We start from the raw sequence: 23,961 nt of genomic DNA on the forward strand, positions 1-23,961 counted from the left end.
ATTTTTTTAAATGATACAGCTAAACTGCACCAGGTTACCACTCTTAAATACATCAAGGAATTTTTTTTAATGGAAAAAAAAATAAACAGTTACATTCTAAAACGCTGACCGATTGCGCTGGGGCGTGGGAGATTTTACGCTTATGATTAAGCAAATAAGTTTAAGTGGAAACTTGAACCACCACTTCACTTTGGAAAACTAGCGAAATTTCGAGCACAATTTGACCCAGATTGCCGATTACGCCCAAAGCCGAAACTCTACCCCCACTATCTTGTACAGACAGACAAAACACACTAGTTTATTGGGTCATGTGTATTTCGGGCAGAAAAAGTAAAATATTACAACCACCAGAGATTAGAAAAAGGTGTCTATTTAATTTCGATTGACTAAACACGAATATTCAGGTTCATGTCTCGATTTTCACTTTCATTATAATAAAGCTTTGTGTGTACAAAAATTTTGTGGGCATCATCCACTTCCATCTGAAGACACCGACATAGCCCACGACAAGAAACACATTAGTAACAGTCTGCACAACTGTCGTCGGCGTTTTCGGCTGCTGCTAGTATGTCTTGTAGCAGAGATCGGAGACTGCTCTCAATGTGATCACTGCTACGGTCGAGCTGTTGGTGTTGGAGTTCCAAGTCTAGTGCTATCATAACCTCCATGGTGTCATTCACATTTTGCAAATTTAAGTTATTGTAGGAAAGCCAATGACTAAAACTTTCTCTGTTTGGTTTGTGTCCATCTGATTTGTTGTGGGCTTCTATGTTGTCAGCGCTTGAAGCACTCTCTTTTAGTTTCATTAGTATCTCGCATGCTTTCTGAGCCACTGGTCTATCACAGTCCCACAAAGCATGAAATAAGATATTAAAAACTCCTACATCACAGAGCTTCTGCAGAAAGACCTTCACTTGTGTAGAACGTGTGTTATTTGACAACACAACTGCATACGGACTTGTGGATAAGTTGGATGTTGACTGATCGATGAAAGCTTCTGCCAGTTCCAGGCTATGAACTTTGACCTCCCAATCCAAATCACAGCTTCCTATCTTTAAAATCACAGGGACCAAATTCTCCAATCCACATGAACTGAGCATGTGGCTATTTTTCAGCCAATCAGCAAACACTTTAACCACAGCCCTCCTGGGAAAGCCCTCCGTATCCTGGTTCAAAATGTCCATCAAATAGGAGAGAATATTTCCCTGGAAGGCAAAATATAGAATGTGGGATTATAATTTATTACATTTATTTGTTCTTAAAGTTCCCCGTGCCGAGCATCAACACAATATTTGGATTTGTATAAATGAGAAGTAAACTTCTTCATGCAAACATTTACTACTAACCTAAAAATATTCCAGGATGCAAATATCTAATACAATTGAATTATTATTCATAAGTGACTACAACTTTTTTTATACTTCATTATTCTTTTATGAATTACAACAGCAAATAATACTGCAAAGTAAAACGTATTAGCTCCAACTGTATTTTCTAGAGTATGGGGTAGATATCCCACCTAAAGTGATGGGGCATATTGAGATAGGTTGTACGAAATAAATGACTGAAATATGGAAATATGTCATGGAAAGTAATTCCCATCATTTCTCCTGTGGCATTGCTGGATGCCAGGGTTGCATGTTCATTCCTAGCATCCAGCATTGGTATGGATGGCACAAAAGCCATTTATACTTTAAATACCCCAAAAACCTATGCAACTGAACAAAGTGATCAACTGTATGGGCGCCAAAATTTTTTTTTGAAATTCAAAATCTTCCTCAGCTAATCTCTGGCCCCCAACAACCTGTGGACCCCCTGGTCAAGACCAGAAAGCCCACCAAAAAGTGTCCATGAAAACAGAAAATCAGCTGAGGTAAGGAGCGCATCTGTGTGTTGGGAAGACGTTCCGCCATGCCAAAGATATGCCCCAATTCGGCGAAAGCGGAATAGCTAGGCCCATATATTCAAGTCATAAGTGTGTACAGGTTGTTGGCTAGCAATGCACTCGATATTTCTCCAGTCTAGCACCTTTAAAGCTGTGCATAGTTCAAACAAGAAATTATTGAAGCTCTAAAGTAGCAGCTTTTAAAAGTTTTACAGAACACACACACGACCCAACAGTTACAAGGAGAGTACTGATTTTAAAGCAATTGGTTAAGTTTTTACAATAAAAATGTTGCATAAAACATCGTCATTACACTGAAGGTCAGAAAATAATATACTCAGCATTGATCACAGGAAGGGCAACCTCTTCCAACATAATGCAGCTACAATCTCTGCTGACTGATAATAACCTTTACTTGCTCTGTTTCTTTTATTTAGTTTCAATATGTATGAATGTGTGCTATCTAAAACCACTACTTTCATTTGACATTGCTTAATGTAGTCTGTGTGGCATCTTCACTGAGGAATACAATTCAATTTCTGGAAGACCATGTGGGGATGCATGTGGAATCCTATACAAATATCAATATTTTAATTTCAAAATGTTCAGGTAAGCAAAGCTTTTGATTATAGGTTTTAAAAACAAATAGATTTTAAAATGAGGTTCTGCAAAGGCCTTAACGTCAAGTATTCATTCCACTTAAAAATACAGCATCAATTTTTTTTTAAATCACCTCATGACTGGCCTTCCAAAGGAGCAGTTTGTGCTGTGTTTCTGCAGCTGGATGCCAAAACACATTTGTTTGATCAGCATCAGCTTCCATCAGCACTCCTACCTCAATGGCTCGTTGCTTTCAGGGGGAGAGAGGATGAAGATACCAAGCAAACAATTATAATGTTTCAGCTTCAGAAACAAAGTAAAGTTAGAAACCAGCCCCAAGTGGCAAGTAAAAAACTAATAAATATGGCATGCATTTGTAAGAGAATATTTTTTTAATGCGTCGCTGCAAAAGCAAATTCTAGGCTTCAAGTAATTGCATTTAATGAATAGAATACCCCCTAATATCTACTTCCCAACTTATGTGAACAGTTCTATCAACAGAATTTAAAACTGTTCTCAGAACTAATTTTCCTTAATTACTTGATGGTAGCGATTAACTGCTTTGGAGAGATTCACCATCTTTTATCAGTAGGTGGCGAGTGAACTATTGGAACTGACATCTTAGAACTATCTACTATATTGAAGTCTAGGTGAACTATGCTGTACGAGACTGTATATGATGCAGATCATTCCTGCATTGCCAACATTAAAATTCATTCTAAGGTGGCCTGGTGGTACAGCACATTATTCCACTATACCGTGGAATAAAGTGAAGCAGGTTCATCCCTTCAATTTCTCATGTAGCGAGCTCTCAGTCTCAGTGAGATCAGTAAGAAAAAGCAGAGGCAAATTTCCTTCAGAGCTAGGTTAAAATTGGATTGCAAGCCAATTTCAGTGCTTTGCATATATTCTGGTGGCTACACTAAGCCTGGAACAGTTTCAGCTGCCAGATCCTCTTGATATTGTGGGAGAGAAAGAGCAGCTGAAGTGGAATTGTAGATCTTACAAAAATGAAGGCAGGTATAAAATGCATTAAAAAAAAACTGACCCACCTTCACCCCTGTGACACTCTTCTCATCTGGTAACATTTGCCAGTTGAGAGAGAGGTAGTTCATCTTTCCCAGTGCAGTAACGGCACTTGCTCGAACGTAACTTTCAGGGTCTGAAAGCAGCTCCAAAAGAAGATGAGGAATTCCACAGGAACCAATTAACAGACAGAAACTCTCAATTTCTGAAAGAAATATAGCAAGCCAGCATTGAAATCCAATTACAGTAAATTTGATACAAATGAGCAAATCTTAGAACTGATAACGTAAGTGCTAGTACGAGCAATTATTTTGTTCATTCTGACTTACTACAACTCCTAGCATTTCAGTGTATTCCGTGTTACTTCAGTAACCACTTCAACTTGATAATCAAGAAAGTGGATGAACGAATTCTGTACTGCGCCAAGGTAGCTAATCTCAAATCATCCTTACAGGTTACCGTAAAATGTGAGAAGTCAGGTGACAGATTCCAATTCTGTAAGGATCTCGCCAAGGGGACCTTCTTGGTCATGCAAGTAGCAATCAGTGCATCAATCATCCCCTAGGGCTCGACTGCTATGCTAACTGGCTGCTCTACCATTTATTGGTTGAGCACTATTGTTAGGTTTATATTGCTCCTATCTGAAAATATGCCCCATCAGTGAAACTGCTCATACCTTTAAACTGGAAGCACAGTTGGCCAAGGAACTCAAGCGTGGAGTCCCGAATCTCCCAATGAACATCAAATAGTCGCTTCTTCATTACTGATATGAAGTCTGAGGATATAGTAATAGAGATCAGCATTAATTCCAGACCTATCCGGATATGTATCTAATACAAACCACACCAATTTCAATATAATCCAGCTGGACTTTCTGAAGACTGCAGCAACAGTTCTATACTAAATACGAGGCCATGTTCTCATACCTCCATAAAAAGACTGGGGGGGGTGGGGTGCGGGAAAGAATTAAACTGAAAATATAGGAAACTTTGTTATATCCGGCACCGACAGGACTGAGCTGTTGCCGATCTATCAATACTGCCGGACATACAAAGTTAATGTTGAAGCATACGGAGATTTTCATCTCCGTATCTGACAACAAACACTGTTGCTTAGCAACAGCTTCAAACAGTCGGCCCGTACCTTGGAAGCATCTCTGTAGCTTAGCAACAGCTTCAGAGAGACTTTCCAAAGCCTGACTGTTGGAAAAAAAAGCCACGAGAAGAAAAACAACCTAACAGAACGGCTCCTGATTTCTGCCGGTAGATCGAGGTTTCTGGACATACAACCTCCGGATAAACCAAAGTTTCCTGTACTCGGCTCTATATTAGTATTCACCTTTAATCTTTCAAAAAATATCAAATGTCATATGAACTCTCAATTTTAGATATATTTTATACACATAAAATCCATGTCTATTTTGAACTAACTATGACAATGCTAAGTAATTGAATATTTTTGGTATAAGGTGAACTTAGCACAATTTTTTAAGGGCTGAAGTTAGAATAAAACAATATAGTCTCACTATAAACATTTTTAAAAGTCTCTGATAAAGGGGTCACTTCTGTATTTGGCTAAAGTCTAATCATGCCAGGACAGGTTTGCAGGAGAAAATGCTTATTTGCAGAAAGTCAGAACTGCACTGCCCACGTACTATATACAAGACTGCAAATAGGAATATTTTTTAAGTCAGCACACAAAAATATTCTTATTAATATAAGCAGTTCTACAGTAATGAATTCTTTACATAACTAGTGTCACAAACCAATGCTTCAGGATGCATAAATATATGAAAGTATTGCACCCAACTAGCCCAATATCGAAAGGAACCAACAGCACAATTAAAGAAATCGGGGACGACATTCCTGACCTGTACCCCCAGGAAACACACATTTCTCCAGGCACAAAGGTCAGGAAAGGGGACGTAGAGGTAGACCTGTTTCACCAGGTCTCCACCTCCTTTTACGTTAACCCAGGATTTCTAGGGCTTCCGAATGAGGTGGGGTAGAGGTGGGCCTATGCTAGCAGTAGGTGTAGGCCCAATGCAGGAATGCAAACAAAGTGGTAGGCATTCTGGTCGGCCGCCTCATTTTCCTGGAACTCCGATTGCTGAAGAAACCTGATGCTACGGCCTGTCCACGGATCCTGACTAACTGGAGGATCTATGGAGTTCCAGGGGGCAGATAACAAAAAAAAAACTTAACTGCCTGTTTTCTATGGGACAACCCCCACTGAGCCACTTGGGACTTTCTGGCTGTTGGTCTCCATCAGCAGTCAGAAGGTCCCTTTGGGTGCATTGCGCCTATCCAGTACCGGGACGGTGGGGGGGGGGGGGAGGGGGAGCCCAAGAAAATCAGCCTCACTATCTTCAGTGAAAATTCAAGAACATTTTTTAAGTTATTGTGGTAACAAGTTAATGCTCAAGTCCAATCACAAGGCCCATTATACTGGCTGTACCTTGTATAACCAGAATTTCAAAGAATGATCGGAGTACACTACTCAGCACATTTTGGAAATCCAAAACACAACCTGGAGAGTTATTGAGGCAACGTATTTAAAACAGAACCAGGTGCTGAATAATAAGAAGGCAATTATGAAGTTTGATTAAAAGCTGGTAGTTCTATAGAGATAAATTAAGTCTTTACACAGTTCTGTATTTTAATTATGTTTCATATCAGATGAAATGACCTGAAACAGTGCAGGGTGGCCAAAAAAAAATGTACTTTTTAAAATGTGTAAAATTGGGATGGAAAACTATTTTCTTTGTAAAATGTCAATTCAACACTTGTATGCTGCTTTGAAGTGATGCACTGCAGAGATGCGGAGGCAGGTTCTGCATCCCAACACCCTCCAAAAAACAAATTGGTGATGCAGTTGTATCACACTGCAAATACAATCTGCCACTAATTAGGAGGGAGAGTGGCAGATTGTAAGAGGAATCTGATTTGCTATATGTTTTTCAAATTGTACTTGCATTTGAGAACACTGCACTAGAACTTAGCCCCTTGTGTGTATTATGAAAACTGCAAAGGAAATAAATCTAGTTCACCATACTAAAAGCATAGCCATGTACTCTCATAAGCTTGGTCCTAATGTGTAATGCTAAATATCAAGCTTAAACACCAGTCTCTCTTCTATCCTTAATTTTTTTTTAAACCAATTTTCTCCTCCCCGGTCCTGAAGCTGAATGTTGCTGGGATACCATTCCTCGGGTGGCAGGAGCCCTTCCACACCTTATTCAAGTAGCCATTCTGCACGTGTGTCACCGGTTATTTTGACATCTACAGTCAAGCCTTGTCCTGTCCTCACCCAATGTCCACACAAGCACTTTTTTTTGTAAAAAGGGATCACTGTATAGCTATCAGGAACAAGAACCCTAGTCCCTGGCTCACATCAGTTAATTCAACATAAACTGAGAATCAAATCTTGGACCTTCTGTCTGTACGGCTTAGTACTAAACCAGAATGCGCATTTACCCACTAAGCCACTGGGCGAACCCGTTAGTCCCATTTTACAAACTCAAGGCATTAAACCGGGTACAAAAAAAAATCACTAAGCATGCAGCTGAATAAAATTGAAAGAAATTATATTGTCTTTCTTTTGTATTTTTACTGTAAAAACATTGAAAGATGGGCAAGTATAGGTAATTGATAGGCATATTCAGTAGGCGGTAATGCCATGTGCACTTTGCTTTAATGTATAAATTGAAGTGTACAAATATAGTTAGTATTATAATCATGGTCTACAAATAAGACTCATAAGCTTAGTGTGTGGAAATATATGTTGTAGTTTGCTTTTGATTAAATTGAGAAATAAAGCTTAGGTAGGATTGACAAAAACATTAAATATATATTGTGTAGAATATAGACACACCAGACTCCTACCTCCATGTAAAAACTCTTGCAACTTGGGTTCAAGTACATGAGAGTCTGCTGGTGCAGTACAATGTGACATCCAATGAAGTAAAGCCTGGAGGGATTTCTTCAAAACCTAAATGTTACAAATTTGATTAATTGTCAGAGCCTTTACATATGATATAATCCAAGTGTAAGTGGTACAAATTATACTTTCAGCAGTGCAGTGAATGTGAAGATTTGAACTGAGTCCTGTTAAGTTGCCTTTGCGCTCACACAGCTGCATGCAACTACTGTGGTGCTTTTCCACCATGGAACAGGTGCATAAACAACAGAGAACTACACTGAAATATTACAAACAGGTATATTTTAATACAGAAAAATAGTACTCACAGTGCAGTCTGTATCTGGGTTTCTGATATAATCAAGGAGAATATTCAATGCATTGTCTACTTCCTTGGTCCCCCCTAAAATTAAAATATATATTAATTTCAACAACAATTAAACCAGTCTCAATATTATAGGTGTCAACATTTTTATAATTCAAAGCTATACAGAGGCAAAGTTCAAAAACCCCGAACAGAGGCTGCTATTACCCATGGAAGTTTATCAGGGCAATAGTTAGCGCCCGTGAGGACAGGAGGGAAAAAATTAAATATACTTTTTTAAAATATGAGTGCTACTCACCCCATATGAAACAATAACTTGAGAAAATTTGAGATTTGAATCCATTTAGCTTCCAAGGCAAAATTTTACTTAATCTGGCACTTTAGTTAATGAATCACATTAACTACTGTTAAATTGCACCAGTATAAAAGTCTGAATCACTGAAGGTGTTTACTTATTCAAGGATAAATATTACTGACCTAAACATAAATCCACTTCAATACTTTCATTAATTTTCCTGCGTACTAAGCTACCACTCTGCTATTAAGGCTTCAGTATACAGACATGTGGCAGTCCTTCGTCCCTCAGAGACAAGTGCATTTGTTTTGCTTGGTCGATAGAGCACAGCCCATAGTTTAAGTTCCAGAAGGTGTACTCTGGAAGAAGTATAAGCTACTATAGGTCTTGAACCAGTCAGATATAGTTACATCAGAGACAGAGAATACTTCAATGCTGTATTATTGCTTTGTTTTGTTTCATACCTGCCCACTGAGTGATTGCACCAAGAACATCTATTCCTGCTCTCTGAACTTTGATGCATCCAATCAGATGTCTGCTTATATTGACACCAGCTGAAGTGATGGGAATGGCAGTGCCAATGCACAGCTGTAGGACTGTAAGCACCGAGTTAGTCAAGGCTTGGTATGGCAACTCTATTGTCCGAGAGGGCTGAATAAGACAAAGAAAGTCAACAATTTTAGCTTTATTTTACAAGATGCATGATAAAATTAATTTATATTTGGTCTCAATGTCTTTCCTTTCTTGGAGTGGAACACATTAAATCGCCTCTAGAGGAAAAGGGACACTTTCTGTAGGTTAAGATAACCAATATCCATTGTTCATTAACTGCCCCTAGATATAAAACCAAGGATAGAGTAACATTTCCTTTGACACCCATAACATCTTTTATTTATTTTCCTGTTCACAATTCAGGTTCCAGAGCCGAGAGGACGGCAGTATAATTTCTAATACAGTGCAACTCTTGAGCCTTACCTACTCACCATTTGTAAGAATTCCCAGAGATGTGAAAGTGTCTGACAGAGCAAGTTGATACAAGCTGATTTTCTGGAAAGATGCTGCTCAATATCAGCTCTGTAGTTTGAAGATGCATCCAGCAAGACTGTAGTAAAACATAAGGTACTTTCAGTATTAAAGAGCACAGCTTTGTTTGTGTTAAAACACAGGCAATACTAAAATGCTGTTATCCAATACTGAGAGAATCAATATTGTTTTGAAGTATGCAATAGTGGTTTTACATTACAATCAGTAGGGGCTAACTCAATGTTACATTTGGAAAAGCACAATTTAACAGAGTAACTACAGCACTTAAAATTTAACAAACAGAAAATATCAACTTCCTGTTTGACTGCTTAATCAGGACTCTGACCAGTTCCCTTCTGGATGATGAGAAAATAGATAGAAAGAGAAAAAAAATTCTGCTCATCAAGTCTATCCTTTTCAACTGTCCAAATTCCAGTCATGGACTGTTCACTACTTGTCTAATCTCTTAAAGGAGATTTACAACCACAGGTACAACTTCCAAGAAGTTCACAAATTTTGCCCTGACCCTCAAAAGAAAAGGTAGGAAGAGATGCACACTTTCAATATAAGGTACTTTTCCCCATCAAAGTAAGGTTCAAAATAATCTCCGAGGAGATATTTGTGGTTTTAATATTCTTTACCCTCTTTGAGGATACACATTGGGGGTAATTTTAGCCCCCAGAAAGAAGTGGGTTTGGGTCGGGTGGGTTGTTAAAATTTTTAAAATTTCAAACCCGAACCCAACGGGCTTCAAACCTGCCCACTCCTGGTGATAACAGAGGAGGGATGGGGGCAGGTGACCAATCTGCTCCCAGGAGGCGGGTCAGTCAATGAAAGCATTTGAGGAGACTGCGTGCCTCCATTTTAACTAATTTTTAACTAATGTCGGCCGGGAAACCCTGTCGGGCGGGAAAGCTTGCAGCAGTTAAAAACTGTAGGACACTCGGAAAACCTGTACTTCCAGGTTTCCCATCCATAGCTCCTCCCCCCCACCCCCGCTCCGAGCACGCGACTCTGTAAACAACAGGACCACGGTATCAGGAGTTCCAATAAGCAGTTCTTCAGATGACATCGGTCAGAGATATTCTGTTGAAAATTTTGCAGATCAACCTTCTCTCCAATCTTGCATGTGGATCAGGTGGTGTTTGAGGCAAGAAATTGACATTGAGGATGCCATGATTCCTTTTCTAAACCATTTTTTTAAGCAAAATTGGCAATCAGTTTGCACGGAATATTTCTGCATTCGATATCTGGTAAATGCCAGTCAAGACTACAAAGGACACCAATCTGATTGCAATTGGAACAAGCCCAACGGAACCCAAAATGGTACACCTCTACAACGAGAGAAATGAATTATAGAACTACAAGTATCTTCTATAAGAAGTGTGTGTGTTGGGGGTGGGGGTGTTGGAGAAGAAAGAGGATTACAAATAGCTTCAGCTCATTCATCTCCCATAGTGCTCTATCCTGATCACAGAACTCCTCTTTATATTCACTTTATACATTTTATTACTTAAAAAAATTGGCTTATTTCACTCTATCTCCCAATTATAGATTTAGCTTCCTTATCATTCCCATGTTTCAGTGATCTAAAACTTGGAACCATTTTTCTGTCTTTTACTGGTCTATGTAGCTTACAAATGCTGCTACTAAGATTGTACTTAATAAATACTATTTTCCCCCAGAAAGGTACAATTACAACATTGTCACACTTATATAACTATTAATTAACATAACAGATCATTCTTCCTTCAAAGCATTTCTTTGCCCACATCCTGGTACTTCACAACTCCTGCATAAGTGAGCATGCCTTAAAAATGTTATCCCTTTAAAAAACCACATGGTGCTTCAAGCACCATCACATCTTTCCTCTTTAGGTATTCATTTTAAGATCTACAGAATGAAGGTAAAATTGAGCACAGGCAGTATTAGCTAGGTTACTAGGATTGTTGGATAATTAAATACATGATGTACCTGTATCCCCCTGGGGTTGCACAGATGTCACAGTAATGATGTAATTCAGCGGTTGGAACACTGCTGTTGCAGCCTGCATCCTCAGTGCCTGTGGACTACAAAAAAAGACATATATTCAAAGGAATTGCTGAAACCAACAGATAAAGGCTCCAAATAACTGTTGCCATCCAAGCATATAAAAAGAGACTCCAAATTGTCTAACAATGCCACAGATATACTCAAATTCCATGGAATCTTGAAAAGCTCTTGGTGTTTACTGAACAAACTTCATTCTTCTAAGTGGAATACATCTTTTTTTTATAGAACAACAATAGCCACAACATTGCAGCCCTTTAGGAGGCAATTTCTGTGATTCACACAGCGTCTCAATTTAATGTTGTGCTACTGACCCACGAAATTCCTCTAAAGAACCAATTAAAGGGGGTATTTTCCTGGTGGAATGTTTTTACAACGGGCCGTTGTTTTGGGGGCAGCTTGGGCACAAAAAGATACCCTGATGGTTGGTAGGAGAAAGAAATGTTGTTGTAATTTGGACAAGAATTTCTTCATTGGTGTTCAAATAAATCCTTATTTTTCATCATTACAAAATACAGACCACTTAAGACATTGTGACACCATTGTATGTAAAGTGTAACCTTTATTCAGGCAGGACTCTTTCAATAGCATTTACCCCTCAAACACCATTACTGTCCACATTAGACATACATTTATTAGAGCCATGATCCCTCAAGAGATACCCCAGCACTAGTGCAACAAGGGCAACTAGATGGGCAATAACGGCTGGCCTTGCCAGTGACGCCCACGTCCCATGAATAATAAAAAACACTGCCACAATCTCAATATGACCTTTTATCTTCCAGATACATATACATTTCTTGTGAAGTGATAGTAAATTTTGATTACACATGCTTTTGGAAGAGAGAATACCGTGGTACAGTGGATTTGTTGAGAGATTGCTGAAATAAAAAATCTGGTTTGGTATCTAAATAATAACATCCTCAGTGGAATAAATCCCCTGCAAGGAATGGAAGCAGCCGTCACTTGATAATGAAGCTGGTGTTATTTATTAAGCCTTCTAAAAAAGAATAATTTTATATATAAATAAGGGACTCAATAAATTAACTTAAATTGTTTGCCAGAGGTAATTCAGATTGGCGATATGCTTGAATAGCCTTCATAAAGAGAAAATATTCAATTTATTCTCCCAAGCTGAAATAAAATCCAGGTCCCTAAAGAACAATGTTCAAACATACTGCACCGCTCGTTAATCTTATAAACTCAAGATTATTTCCATAAATCTCTTGTTCAAAATAAATTTAGATTCTCTTTAAATATAGGTTCAGTGTGTGATTTCGGAAAAAACTATATTGATGCAAAGTGGTCTACAGGAACCAAATTTCACATCTATCTATATAATCAAGAGCTTTGCATATAGCATGCATCACAAATTCAATGTATAGTGTGGTATATTAAATATGCCCATACCATAAAAATAAAATCACGTCAGTTTCCTGACCAAATACACACACTGATTCACTCAAATATAGACATGCATGAAAAGCTACCCTTCAGGAAATGTATCAATCATGAATGAGGAACCTGCACAATTCACTCACTCAATTTTTTCCTGAAGGTCCCAATCTGGTTGCAGTAGAGACCGCACAATGAACCAACTACAATTTATTTATTCACACCGGCTTCAACCGCCATCTTGATTTCTGACCCACCTGAATAAATAAATTTAAATTAAATAATTCTGGGGTAAAGAATATTAAACTCACCCATTAGGTCACTGATTACTTATTCAAAATCCCTCCAAAAAGTTTTCCCCAAACATGTCTGCTCTTCTCAGGAAACTGAGACTTGAGCTCAGCTGCATTTCCCAACTTCCATTATGTACCTGGACCTTCACAGAATCCCCACAGTGCAGATAGAGGCCATTTCGGCCCATCGAGCCTGCACCGACACATATCCCACCCTATCCCCGTAACCCCACGTATTTAATCCCCCTAACACTAAGGGTCAATTTATCATAGCCAATCAACCTAACCCGCACATCTTTGGACTGTGGGAGGAAACCGGAGCACCCGGGGGAAACCCACGCAAACACGGGGAGAATGTGCAAACTCCACACAGACAGTCACCCGAGGCCGGATTCGAACCCGGGTCCCTGGCGCTGTGAGGCAACAGTGCTAACCACTATGCCACCGTGCTGCCCTTGCCTGCATAAAGATGCTCAACCGAGAACAGATTCTCAAAATGCACAAGCATCACTCTGTGCATGTCACGCTGATGGATTACAACTCCAAAAATTCAACAGTAGCACTGTGCACGTAACTCTGATGCACCCAAACTCCCAGATGCAGCTTGTATTTGGCATCTTCCACTGAATATTGTACAATACTGGACAGAAAGGATGGAGGCTTACGGACAGGAAGTCATGGCACACTCTACAAATTCTCGGACTCACTGTCGATCATGAAAAAAAATTCTGGTGCTTTTTAAAGAAACAACTCAATTTTCTCTCTCCACAGATGCTGCCTGACCTGCTGAGTATTTCCAGCATTTTTGTGTTTTTAACTCAATTTTCTTTTGGACATATTCCTCCCAGATATAGCCTTCTGATTGGATATCAGATCAAGGAAAAACTTCTCTCAGAACAGCTTCAATTGCATTTTGCCTTGTCTCTGATGTTACTAAATAGGTAAGCCCCTACTACCCTTGAGTACTGTGGCTGAACACCTGATTTTCAGTACTCTGTTCCTTGCCCGCCCCACCCACTTTCTACAACAATTCAGAATGAGACTACAGTGACATCAAGATCGTGCCTTGCACCAGCATCCCTTTTGTCATTTAATCTCTCCTGCCCTCCACCCAATCACAGACTTTCCCTTTTGTTCTTTCCTCTCCTCCCCCCCCTTTCTCCGCCTCTGCACTGGCTTAAAATCTGTTTCATCTCTAACTTTTTCCAGTTCTAATGAAAGGTCATCGACCTGAAATGTTAGCTTTGTTTCTCCATCCACAGATGCTGCCTGACCTGCTGAGCATTTCCAGCATTTTCGGTTTTTACTTCAGATTTCCAGCATCCGCAGTATTTTGCTCTTGTATACATTTCAATCATTTGCACTGAAATCAAAACCTCTGCCCAGAAGCAGTAGAGATTGTAGAAAAGTCCAACTGGTAACACTATATTTTTTCATGACATGCTTAGTGACATTTTACCTCCCTTCTACTGTCCTGGGGACAGTGTTCCTCAGTCAGTATTAATGGTTTTAAGATGAATCCATTATTTATAACCTAATCTTCTGAGTAAAAGAACCATATTAACTCATATATTGGCTGCAGTTTTTTTAAAGCATCAATTTAAGTTGACAATGAACCCCATAAGCAAGTAATTTTTCACCCTGGGTACAGGGCTCAAGATGTGGCCTATACCTGGCAGAAACCTATGCAAGTGTACACATGGTACTTTCACTAACCAAGTACATAACCTATTTCTTCTACAGTAATATATATTTGTAACAGAAATAAATGTTCAGACTTCCATACCAGTTCTGGAGCTTTAGGATCCCTGAAGCTAGTGTCAATGCTTCAGCCTGATTCAGTGAGCTCAATAAGAGACCGAGTAACTCCCAGATCTTAGGCTCCAGTACCTCACATGGAACTATTCTGCAGGATAAAATGAAAACAATCCTTTTTCAATCCGTACAGTTTTTTCAACAACAAAAAAAAAAATCACACATATCGCCAAAAAGTTCTTCCACCAATCATGGTTTCATAGATATTTGTCTCTTCTTCTACTTCCTCCCTTAGTATCTATGCTATTGTCCCTAATCAGGAATGTGGGACCATCCAGGCTGCAGATATTGGCCAGGACACCCAAAGAACTCTCCTGCTCTTCTTCAAAATAATGCCATAGGATCTTTTACATCCACCTGAGAGAGCAGACGGGGCCTCAGTTTAATGTCTCATCCGAAAGACGGCACCTCCGACAGTGCAGCACTCCCTCAGCACTGCACTGGGAGTGTCAGCCTAAATTTTGCGATCAAGTCTCTGGAGTGGGACTTGAATCCACATCCTTCTGACTCAGAGGCGAGAGTGCTACCCACGGAACCAATGCTGTTGATCAATCAAAGTGCCCATTCCAGCTCTATCAACAAGCAGAGAGACTATTACTTGCATTCTCAAACGTACCCACAGCGCATTCCTTTGGGTTAATTTATAAAATACCGTATTTAGAACAGTGGTTGAAGACACTTAACTCTGTGTTGAGTGCTTTTGGTCAACTCTCAACTATTTGGCGAGTGTTTTACTTCTCATGCTCTAGAATTGTAATCTCACACAGGAACACTCAATGTGATGCAAGTACCTCCAAGTGGTATCACAGCATGATATAAGTCACAATATTGCTTCATATTTTGCTGAGGAATACACTTAGAGGGCAAGAGAGTAGAGGGCAGTTTATCTCCTAGAATAAGACAGTCACTTCCACAGCTTTCCCATCTAAAAAATAACCAACTGGAAACATAATAAATTCATCACCCGTTAGTTCTGGTAGATTGCCAGAAAATGCAGGCACTTGAAACTGCCACAGTGGTGTGAAGCAAACCTCTTAATCACAATGTCACCAGATTGATTTTTGATGGCAAATAACATTAAATAGATCTTCCACTCTTACCTGGATACATTCACGAAAAGCTCCGCCAAGGATTGACCAATTCCAGTCAGATCGCCCTTTAAAAGTAACTCTACACTTCCTTCGATCTTAGGCCACAATGATACTATGGCAACTGGATGGCAGCTTCCAGAAACCTTGGATAGTAGTTTCAGAGCCTGTTGGACGTTGGAAGTGAGATCAGACCCCAGGAAATCTTCAATGTGTCCAGTAATTGCACAGACAGAATCTGACCAAGCAGCAGAATGCAAAGCGGTAACTGTACCAACTGTGTCAGTCCATCGGATTTTGCTGCCATTTCCCAAAGTAGCAAGTTCAGAGCGTCGTAAAGAGAAAGACAAAATGTTTGCTAAAAGTTGACTAGCTGTTGAGGCCACAAATATACTTGGATCCTTCTGAAGCCGTATAATCTCATCAATACAGTCTGTTGGCAAAAAAAATTTAACCTTTGGTTGAATTTAAAAACAGGGCATTGTAGCAATTTTTCTGACAAATTAGAAATACAAACAGGATGTTTGTATAAAAATGATCGTACCTTTTAAGACTAAGAACATTTATGAGTAACATCTCACTGGTATTGAAAACTTTTAGCATAAATGGAATGGGTCGGCAAATTTAGTGATGCATTTGCCTAACAGACATGATGGGCCGAATGGCCTCCTTCTGCGCCATAAATTTCTATGATTCTATAACAGTAATGCCATTGGTGGCATTCCCAAATTCAGAAACAGCAATAAAAGCCAACTGAGGTAACCTTACAGCCCTGGCAGGCACCAAGATCAACCTGAAGTGGTGGTTTTGCCCAGTACAGGAAACTTTGTGCTATCCGGCACCCACGGGACCGAGCTGCTGCCGTTGCCTCAAAACTGCCGTACTCTCCAGAGTTAATGTTGAGAGATACGGAGATTCTTATCTCCGTATTTGACAACAAACACTGTTGCTTAGCAACAGCTTCTAAACACTCGGGTGTGGCCTGCAAGCTCTGTAGCTGAAGCTGTTGCTATAGCTACAGACCTTGCATAGCTTGACTGTTCAAACAAAGCAAAAAAAACAAACAAAAAGAATAAAAAACGGCTGCTGATTTTTGCCGGTGGCTCCAGATTGCCGGATAGCTCACCTCCGGATAGCACAAAGTTTCCTGTAATTTGAAGCAGAGGTGCCAACGCCTAGTTGTAGTTAGCCAAGTGTGCTACACACTTGTATAGGGGAGGAATACAATTTCCTGTTGCCATGCTCGATGGACCTTCTCCAACCTTCAAGGAAAATCCTGCAGCCAGAAATAAAAGTTGTAATGTGGCACTTTCACTGTACCGCACATGCACAAGCTTTATTAATCTACTGCCACATGGAATCTGTTCTACAATTTAAATGGGACAAATTCAACAGAACTAAGGCTTTCCGGAAGTACTTTTTAAAAGCAGTTCTGTGAGATAAGCATGACACAGGTCTGATCCAAACTTAAAAAGCTACTGGCAAAAGGACAAATAATTAGCCTTTGCGAACACTTATAGACAACTAATGTAAATCCCCAATACAAGACAAGATAGTTAATAGTTTACAATCTAAGTGACAAACACAGAAGGCTGCAGGTCGGCAGAAATATGCAACGACAGCCTCCTCAATTCGCACATTTACAAAATGGTAGGAGAACACAAGGAATTACTACTCCAAGCATCTTTCCTGTAGTTTTAGAATTTCACTATCATCTATACATTCACCTGAAATTTTTCAGGTATCGCAATAGATACTTACAACAGAAAATGTGTGTATATTTTAACATACTCACTTTCACATAGCAGAAGGCATATTTGCCTACAAAACAGGTTTTTAAGAGAGATTAAGTGATTACCGTATTTACAGAGAAATGGAATCACAGCCTCGTGCTGCAGCATATTTTGGATCCCCAAGAGCCATCCACACCGTACCGTTGCTTCCTCCCATGCTTCTGTCCCAGGGTTTGCAGCATTCCCAAACAGACTGCTCATAATCCCATCATCCTGGAATAACAGCAGCACTGAAACTGTAACATTGCTTTTGACAAGTAAACTACAATCAAAAATCAGTTAATCCATAGACCGCCCAACTGCCCCATTTTCCTTCTGCAAATTAAAAAAAAATGGTTTCACCACATCCACACAACAAGAGAATGTAATTATAATTGAACACTGGTAACACCATGTCACCTTATGGACCCGACTAAATCACTTCCTAATACCTGTAGGCTTTCTGAAAACAAGATCCCTTCCTTCCCCACCACCACAAAAAAACAGCATAGTACAAGACGCTCAAGATGGAGAGAATACCATTCAAATGTGGCTTCCTTTAATTTTATTATGTTAATACAAAGGAGTAGAAAATCTGGTGAACGCAGCACAAAGTAGGTGCTACTTCAGTGAAAACTACCACAACTGTGGCTTTAGTCATGTTAAAAAAAAACGCACACAACAAGCCATTGATGCAAATTACTGCCCGGTTCATGGCATGCTGAATTACCAATCTGCTGTGCCATCATACAGCAACAACGCCAATTTGTATTTATATAGCACCCTTAACTTAGTAAAATGTCCCACGGTGCTTTACAGGAGCGTTATCAAACAAAATTGGACACCAAGCCACATAGGGAGAAATTAGGGCAGGTGACCAAAAGCTTGGTCAAAGAGGTAGGTTTTAAGGAGCGCCTAAAAAGGAGGAAAGAGAAGTAGAGAGGCGGAGAGGTTTAGGGAGGGAATTCCAGAGCTTAGGGCCTTGGCAGCTGAAGGCACGGCTGCCAATGGTGGAGCGATTAAAATCGGGGATGCGCAAGACACCAGAATTGGAGGAGCGCAGAGATCTCGGAGAGCTGTAGGAGATTACAGAGGCAGGGAGGGGCAAGGCCATGGAGGGGTTTGAAAACAAGAATGAGAATTTTAAAATCAAGCGTTTGCTTAACCGGGACAGGGGTGATGGGTGAATGGGACCTGGTGCGAGTTAGGACACGGGCAGTAGAGTTTTTGATGACCTCAAGGGTACACATAATGCACATCAATATAAAAGTTATGAGAGGGTTCATTACACTTCAAAATTTCCAAAGTATAAAAAAAGAAAAAGAAAATGCTGGAAATACACAGCGGGTCTGTCAGTATGTCAAAAGGGGGGGGGGGGGGGGAGTTTAACGTTTAAAATACACACCCTTTGCCAGAATAGGTCTACACCCATAATGTTATTCTGACTTGTCTCTTTTCAGATGCAGATAGATCTGCTGTATCTCTGGCATTTTTCATTTTTATTCTGGATATCCAATATTTTAATTATGGGAACTATGAATCACTACAGCTATAATTTAGCAGTCATATTTGATTATCACAAGTGAGCAATTCTTCACCAAAAAAAATTAAAAGCTTGAAAATTAATTCTTTTCCAATTACTTCTTACCTCCAGCTTATGGAAATACTCTTGTGAGGCGGCAAATAGTCCAGTCAGCCTCATAATGAAGGACAGGATGCTAGGATTCAGGTTCCTCTGCTTGGACACATTTACAATTATATTTGTCAGACATGGATTCTTCTGCAGAATATACAGTTCACTTTCTGAAGGGACCCCAGAAAAGAAAAGCAACAAAAGTGAGTAAAATCTTACACAGATTTAATGTCTCATTTTTAACACTACAGTTAACGGTCTCCCGCTGCTTTTTTTATTTACTGCTTGTGCCAATTTTTCCCCTCCCCTCCTGAAACATAATCAAAGTTACATGCTCTGTTGAAGATTTTGTTCATAGAATAAAACTTATTTTATTGTAGGACAGAGCAATTTCAGATAGTGTTTTTGTTTATGGCACTGACTCCTTGCAAAGGTTCAGTCTCAAGGAGACTGATTGCTCTCTGGCACAGTGCCTAGGTAGTCTTTCTTCATGTTCACAAGACAGTGTCAGCTTGCTATTTAATCACTGGGGCATCTTAGCCAAGACCAATTCTGTGCGCACTCAAGATCCACAATTGCATTTTCCAGCAGGGGATCATTGGATAACGATCAGGAGTCAGAACTCTCACCAGTTTGCTTCTTCCCAACCCATACATGCTGAGGCTAGTTTTAGCACTATCCTCGCTGTGATCAGATGACTCAGCACAGGCTGAGGATCGAGCTCAAGAGGTAGTCTTATGTCTTAGCTACTCTACCTTAAATCAGTTGTGCCAAAAGCGGAATCTGCCATCTGTTTGGTAGTGAGGTGACAGTTTATTATTCTTCTTCTTAGGCAGTCCCTCAGAACCGAGGATGACTTGCTTCCACATTAAAAATGAGTTCTTAGGTGACTGATGAGTCCAATGCGGGACCTACAGTCTCTGTCACAGGTGGGGCAGACGGTGGTTGAAGGGGCGGGTGGGTGGGGTGCTTGGGTTGACGTGCGCTCCTCGCGTTGCCTGCGCTTGGCTTCCGCTTGCTCCCGGCGAAGAGACTCGAGGTGTTCGGCGCCTTCCCGGATGCTTCTCCTCCACTTTGTGCGATCTTGGGCCAGCGATTCCCAGGTGTCGGTGGGGATGTTACACTTTTTCCAAGGAGGCTTTGAGGGTGTCCTTGAAGCGTTTCCTCTGCCCACCTGGGGCTCTCTTGCTGTGCCGGAGCTCAGAGTAGAGCGCTTGTTTTGGGAGTCTCGTATCGGGCATGCGGACAATGTGACCCGTCCATCGGAGCTGATCGAGCGTGGTCAGAGCTTCGATGCTGGGGATGTTGGCTTGAGTGAGAACACTGACGTTGGTGCGCCTATCCTGCCAATGGATTTGCAGGATCTTGCGGAGGCAGCGTTGGTGGTACCTCTCCAGTGCTTTGAGGTGCCTGCTGTACATGGTTCATGTCTCTGAGGCATACAGCCAGGCAGGTATCACTACTGCTCTGTAGACCATGAGCTTAGTGCTGGGTTTGAGGTCCTGGTCTTCAAACACTCTCTTCCTCAGGCACCCAAAGGCTGCACTGGCACACTGAAGGCGGTGTTGGACTTCGTCGTGTGGTGACACAATTTATTACATCATGGCTATTATAACATATTGGGTGCTTGAGGCACATATGTTCCATAGATAACCAAAAATAGTGCAGCCAGGCTCTTAGGGGCAGATGAATGGGAATGTCAGAGGAAACTGTAAATCAAACTTAGATCACATTGCCAGGAGAACAAATATGTTGGTTAGCAAGATTCTTGTTTGTGGCAATAATATCCTGATTACCATTTCAGAATCATATATGTGTTACTTAAAAGTGAACGGGATAAGCAGATCTTAGAAACCATCTTTCACTAAAAATAATCAGATTTTGCACTAATTTGCAATGTTAACCCAGTTCTTAGTAGGAGCATGTCTATCGAAGTGCACAATTTGGAAACCTCACTTTGGAAGATCACAAGGATGGCTGATGTGGGAAATTGGGGAAAAATAAATCACATTGGTGGAGTAGAATGTTAGTACTGAGAAATATTGTTGCAGCAGACTAGATGACAATGTGTTAAAAGTACAAACTGCAACATTCTCCAGTACTAATTCACCTCGATACGTACAAAAAATGCATAAAATTATACAAATCAAATTTATTTCATACCCTATGCACGTTGAGTTAATCAAGTTAAACAAAATGATTGTACAGTTACCGTTTCTTGTTATTGCCTGGAAACAATCAAGCAGCTTCTCCAAACAGGTATCATCAACAACTGACTGCCTGGTGTCTCCTAACACTGCACAAACACGGGGCAGCAGCCCCATATACTCGCTTTCCATTCTCCAACTGTGTGACAAATTCTCTGGGAAAGAAAAACAAAAATGTAAATCTTCGTGCTTTTTTTTTTGATGTTATACAAATATACTGCTGTGTGCCTACCCAGGAATGTTGCTAACAGGGTGTGCACCTTTGAATATGCCACGATTGTTAGCAAGTACCGACTTAGCATATCACACCACAGAAAATGAGTTAACATGCTCCAAAAAGTTCATATTCAAAAACAATTCGCTAAGTACAATTTATTGATATTTAGTTCCATCTTCAAGATAGTAAATTATTTACTTCTTTTGAATGGTACTCATAATTTCTTCATTCATTTTTGCTGAATATCAAAGTAAATACCTATTCCAGACATTCAGTAAGTTAGATTTCAACTTTTGGTACTTTTTAAGTGATACTGTCCAAGTTTTCTTTTCTACCCAGTATCAGTTCTGTAGTGTATGTACTTTGCAGAAGGAACTATATTCTGCAGCCCCTGTATACTGCAGTACCAGCAGTGACCACCCCTGTATATAAGCCTGTGTAGTAACTTTTGCATAGTAGTTCCAGGTTGTCTCCACTCAGTAAAGACCTGTTATAACCAACTCCTGCAGTCCGTGTCTCAATTACACACGGACATAATACTGGCGACGAGCAGATCCGAACTTACCTACAGTCTGCACCACCTCATGGGGATCCATCCCTGAAGCGAAGTTATCAGAGGTCGAGGCCAGAAGGAAGAAAGAAGAAAAAAAAACGAACAGAAGAAACGGGCGTCGACCGTGGGCATCCACCTCTGATTCATCGGAGTTGAAGATTTGCAGGAGAGGCTGTCGAGAGCGGGGCTTGGTTATCCTGTCGATGGTGTTTCAGCTAATCGGGCTGGTGGCAGGTAGTACACTGATCCTTCCTGGGCTGCGGCGGTCTAGAGCTCGATCGGGTGGCTTTTCAACGGGGCCGAGCAGCGTTGTCGGGAAGAGGAGAGAGAGGGTGGAGCACACAGGGCACGGCCGGTGCTACGAAGCCGGGCAGCGTACAGACCCGAGAAGAGGGAGGCAAGTGTCCCGCAGGGTTGCTCCGACGACGGGGAAATAATTTTTTTAAATTAGAAGCACAGAAAGCCGCGAGGAGCTGCAGTTTGCTACGGGAACCGCGGCGTTAGCAGCAGCGCGGGGGGAAGTGCGCGAAGACCATAGGGCGTCACCATCAAGGCATAAAACGCCAGCAACAGCGCTAGCAGCAGCGGAGGAGACAGAAAGCACGGGAGGCGCCATCTTAATCCAGCGGGGAAGGCGGCAAAGCGCGGGAGGCGCCATCTTAGATTTCCAAGATGCCGAAGACTGCCAATATCACTGCCTTCGATAATGCAATAGAAGACTGGACCACGTATGTGGAAAGAGTCGAGGTATATTGCGAGGCAAACGAAGTAGCCGATGAGAAAAAGGCATCGGTACTACGAAACTTAATGGGCGCAAGAACGTAAGGCCTATTGCGGAACCTGATTACTCCAGCCAAACCAAAGGCGAAGAGTTTTAACGAAATTGTTGATATCCTACAGGAACACCTAAATCCTACACTGCTGCTGATAGCAGAGAGATTTAAATTCCACAGGAGAAATCAGCATAAAGATGAGAGCAATGCTGATTACCTTACGGAACTACGCAAGCTATCAAAGCACTGCCAGTTCGGAGCAGGACTGGCAGATACCCTACGGGACAAATTTGTCTGTGGACTCCTGAGTGAAGGAACCCAGAAGAGGTTACTCTCAGAGAAAGAGCTGACGCTAGATAAGGCTTTCGGCGTGGCAGTATCGTACGAAGCAGCAGCAAGGGGAGCTGCGGAAATACAGCAAAAGCCACAGGAATACGGCACCCACAAAATGACACGGGGATTTGAAAAATGTTATCGCTGTGGCAGAACAACCCATGACCAGAAGGACTGCTGGTCCAAGGACAAAATATGCAGGCAATGCGGAAAGATGGGACACACTGCACGAGTTTGCAGGTCTGGGAAGAAGACTAACGACAACAAAAAGGCTACTAAGGAACAGTACAGGAAAGTACAAAAGATGACGGACAGTAGTTCCGAAGACCAGATGAGCGATAGTGAATCCGGGAACAAGAGACTAAGCTGTCTCAAACTTCACAACGTAATCGCAAAAGAGGATCACCGAACCATTTGGGTCACCCTCACGATAGCAGGGTCCCAAGTCAAAATGGCATTGGATACAGGATCAGCTCTGACCGTCATGAATCGACGAGACTACAAGCGGCTATTCTCACACATACCCTTGAAAGAGACATCCATTGTCTTGAAGTCGTATACGGGGCAAAAAGTATACCCCAGAGGAAAAATTAGGGTGCCTGTCGAATACAACGGTAAGGAAATACAGAAATTGTATCTGTACATACTGCAAGATGGTGGACCACCGTTATTGGGACGTGAATGGATCAGAAAGATAAGTTTAGACTGGCACTCCATTCAGGCACTGACGGTGGCTGGTAAAAAGGATGACGACGTCAGTC

The 23,961-nt window shown here is 40.9% G+C and overlaps 1 protein-coding gene across 2 annotated transcripts in view; it reads right to left on the reverse strand.

The window, feature by feature from the left end:
* Nucleotides 1–297: 297 nt before the first annotated feature.
* brat1 (BRCA1-associated ATM activator 1) overlaps nt 298–23,961 on the reverse strand; it is a 30,253-nt gene continuing 6,589 nt past the window's right edge. The window contains exons 2-14 of one of the 2 annotated variants that reach the window (XM_086000402.1): nt 21,330–21,479; nt 19,133–19,287; nt 17,571–17,718; nt 15,725–16,145; nt 14,596–14,715; nt 11,047–11,141; nt 9,033–9,151; nt 8,514–8,700; nt 7,759–7,832; nt 7,396–7,501; nt 4,188–4,286; nt 3,538–3,716; nt 298–1,205 (exon numbers count right to left, since the gene is read on the reverse strand). In XM_086000402.1, the coding sequence (XP_085856528.1) occupies nt 519–1,205; nt 3,538–3,716; nt 4,188–4,286; nt 7,396–7,501; nt 7,759–7,832; nt 8,514–8,700; nt 9,033–9,151; nt 11,047–11,141; nt 14,596–14,715; nt 15,725–16,145; nt 17,571–17,718; nt 19,133–19,287; nt 21,330–21,456 (2,517 nt within the window). In that variant the 5' untranslated portion in view covers nt 21,457–21,479 and the 3' untranslated portion in view covers nt 298–518. Of the gene's footprint in view, nt 1,206–3,537; nt 3,717–4,187; nt 4,287–7,395; nt 7,502–7,758; nt 7,833–8,513; nt 8,701–9,032; nt 9,152–11,046; nt 11,142–14,595; nt 14,716–15,724; nt 16,146–17,570; nt 17,719–19,132; nt 19,288–21,329; nt 21,480–23,961 lie in introns of those variants that run through there. The other variant, XM_086000403.1, reaches the window with a different exon arrangement.

Source organism: Somniosus microcephalus, chromosome 11 (assembly GCF_052327205.1).
Source record: "Somniosus microcephalus isolate GS21.2 chromosome 11, FLI_Smic_1.0, whole genome shotgun sequence".
Classification (NCBI taxonomy): Eukaryota; Metazoa; Chordata; class Chondrichthyes; order Squaliformes; family Somniosidae; genus Somniosus; species Somniosus microcephalus.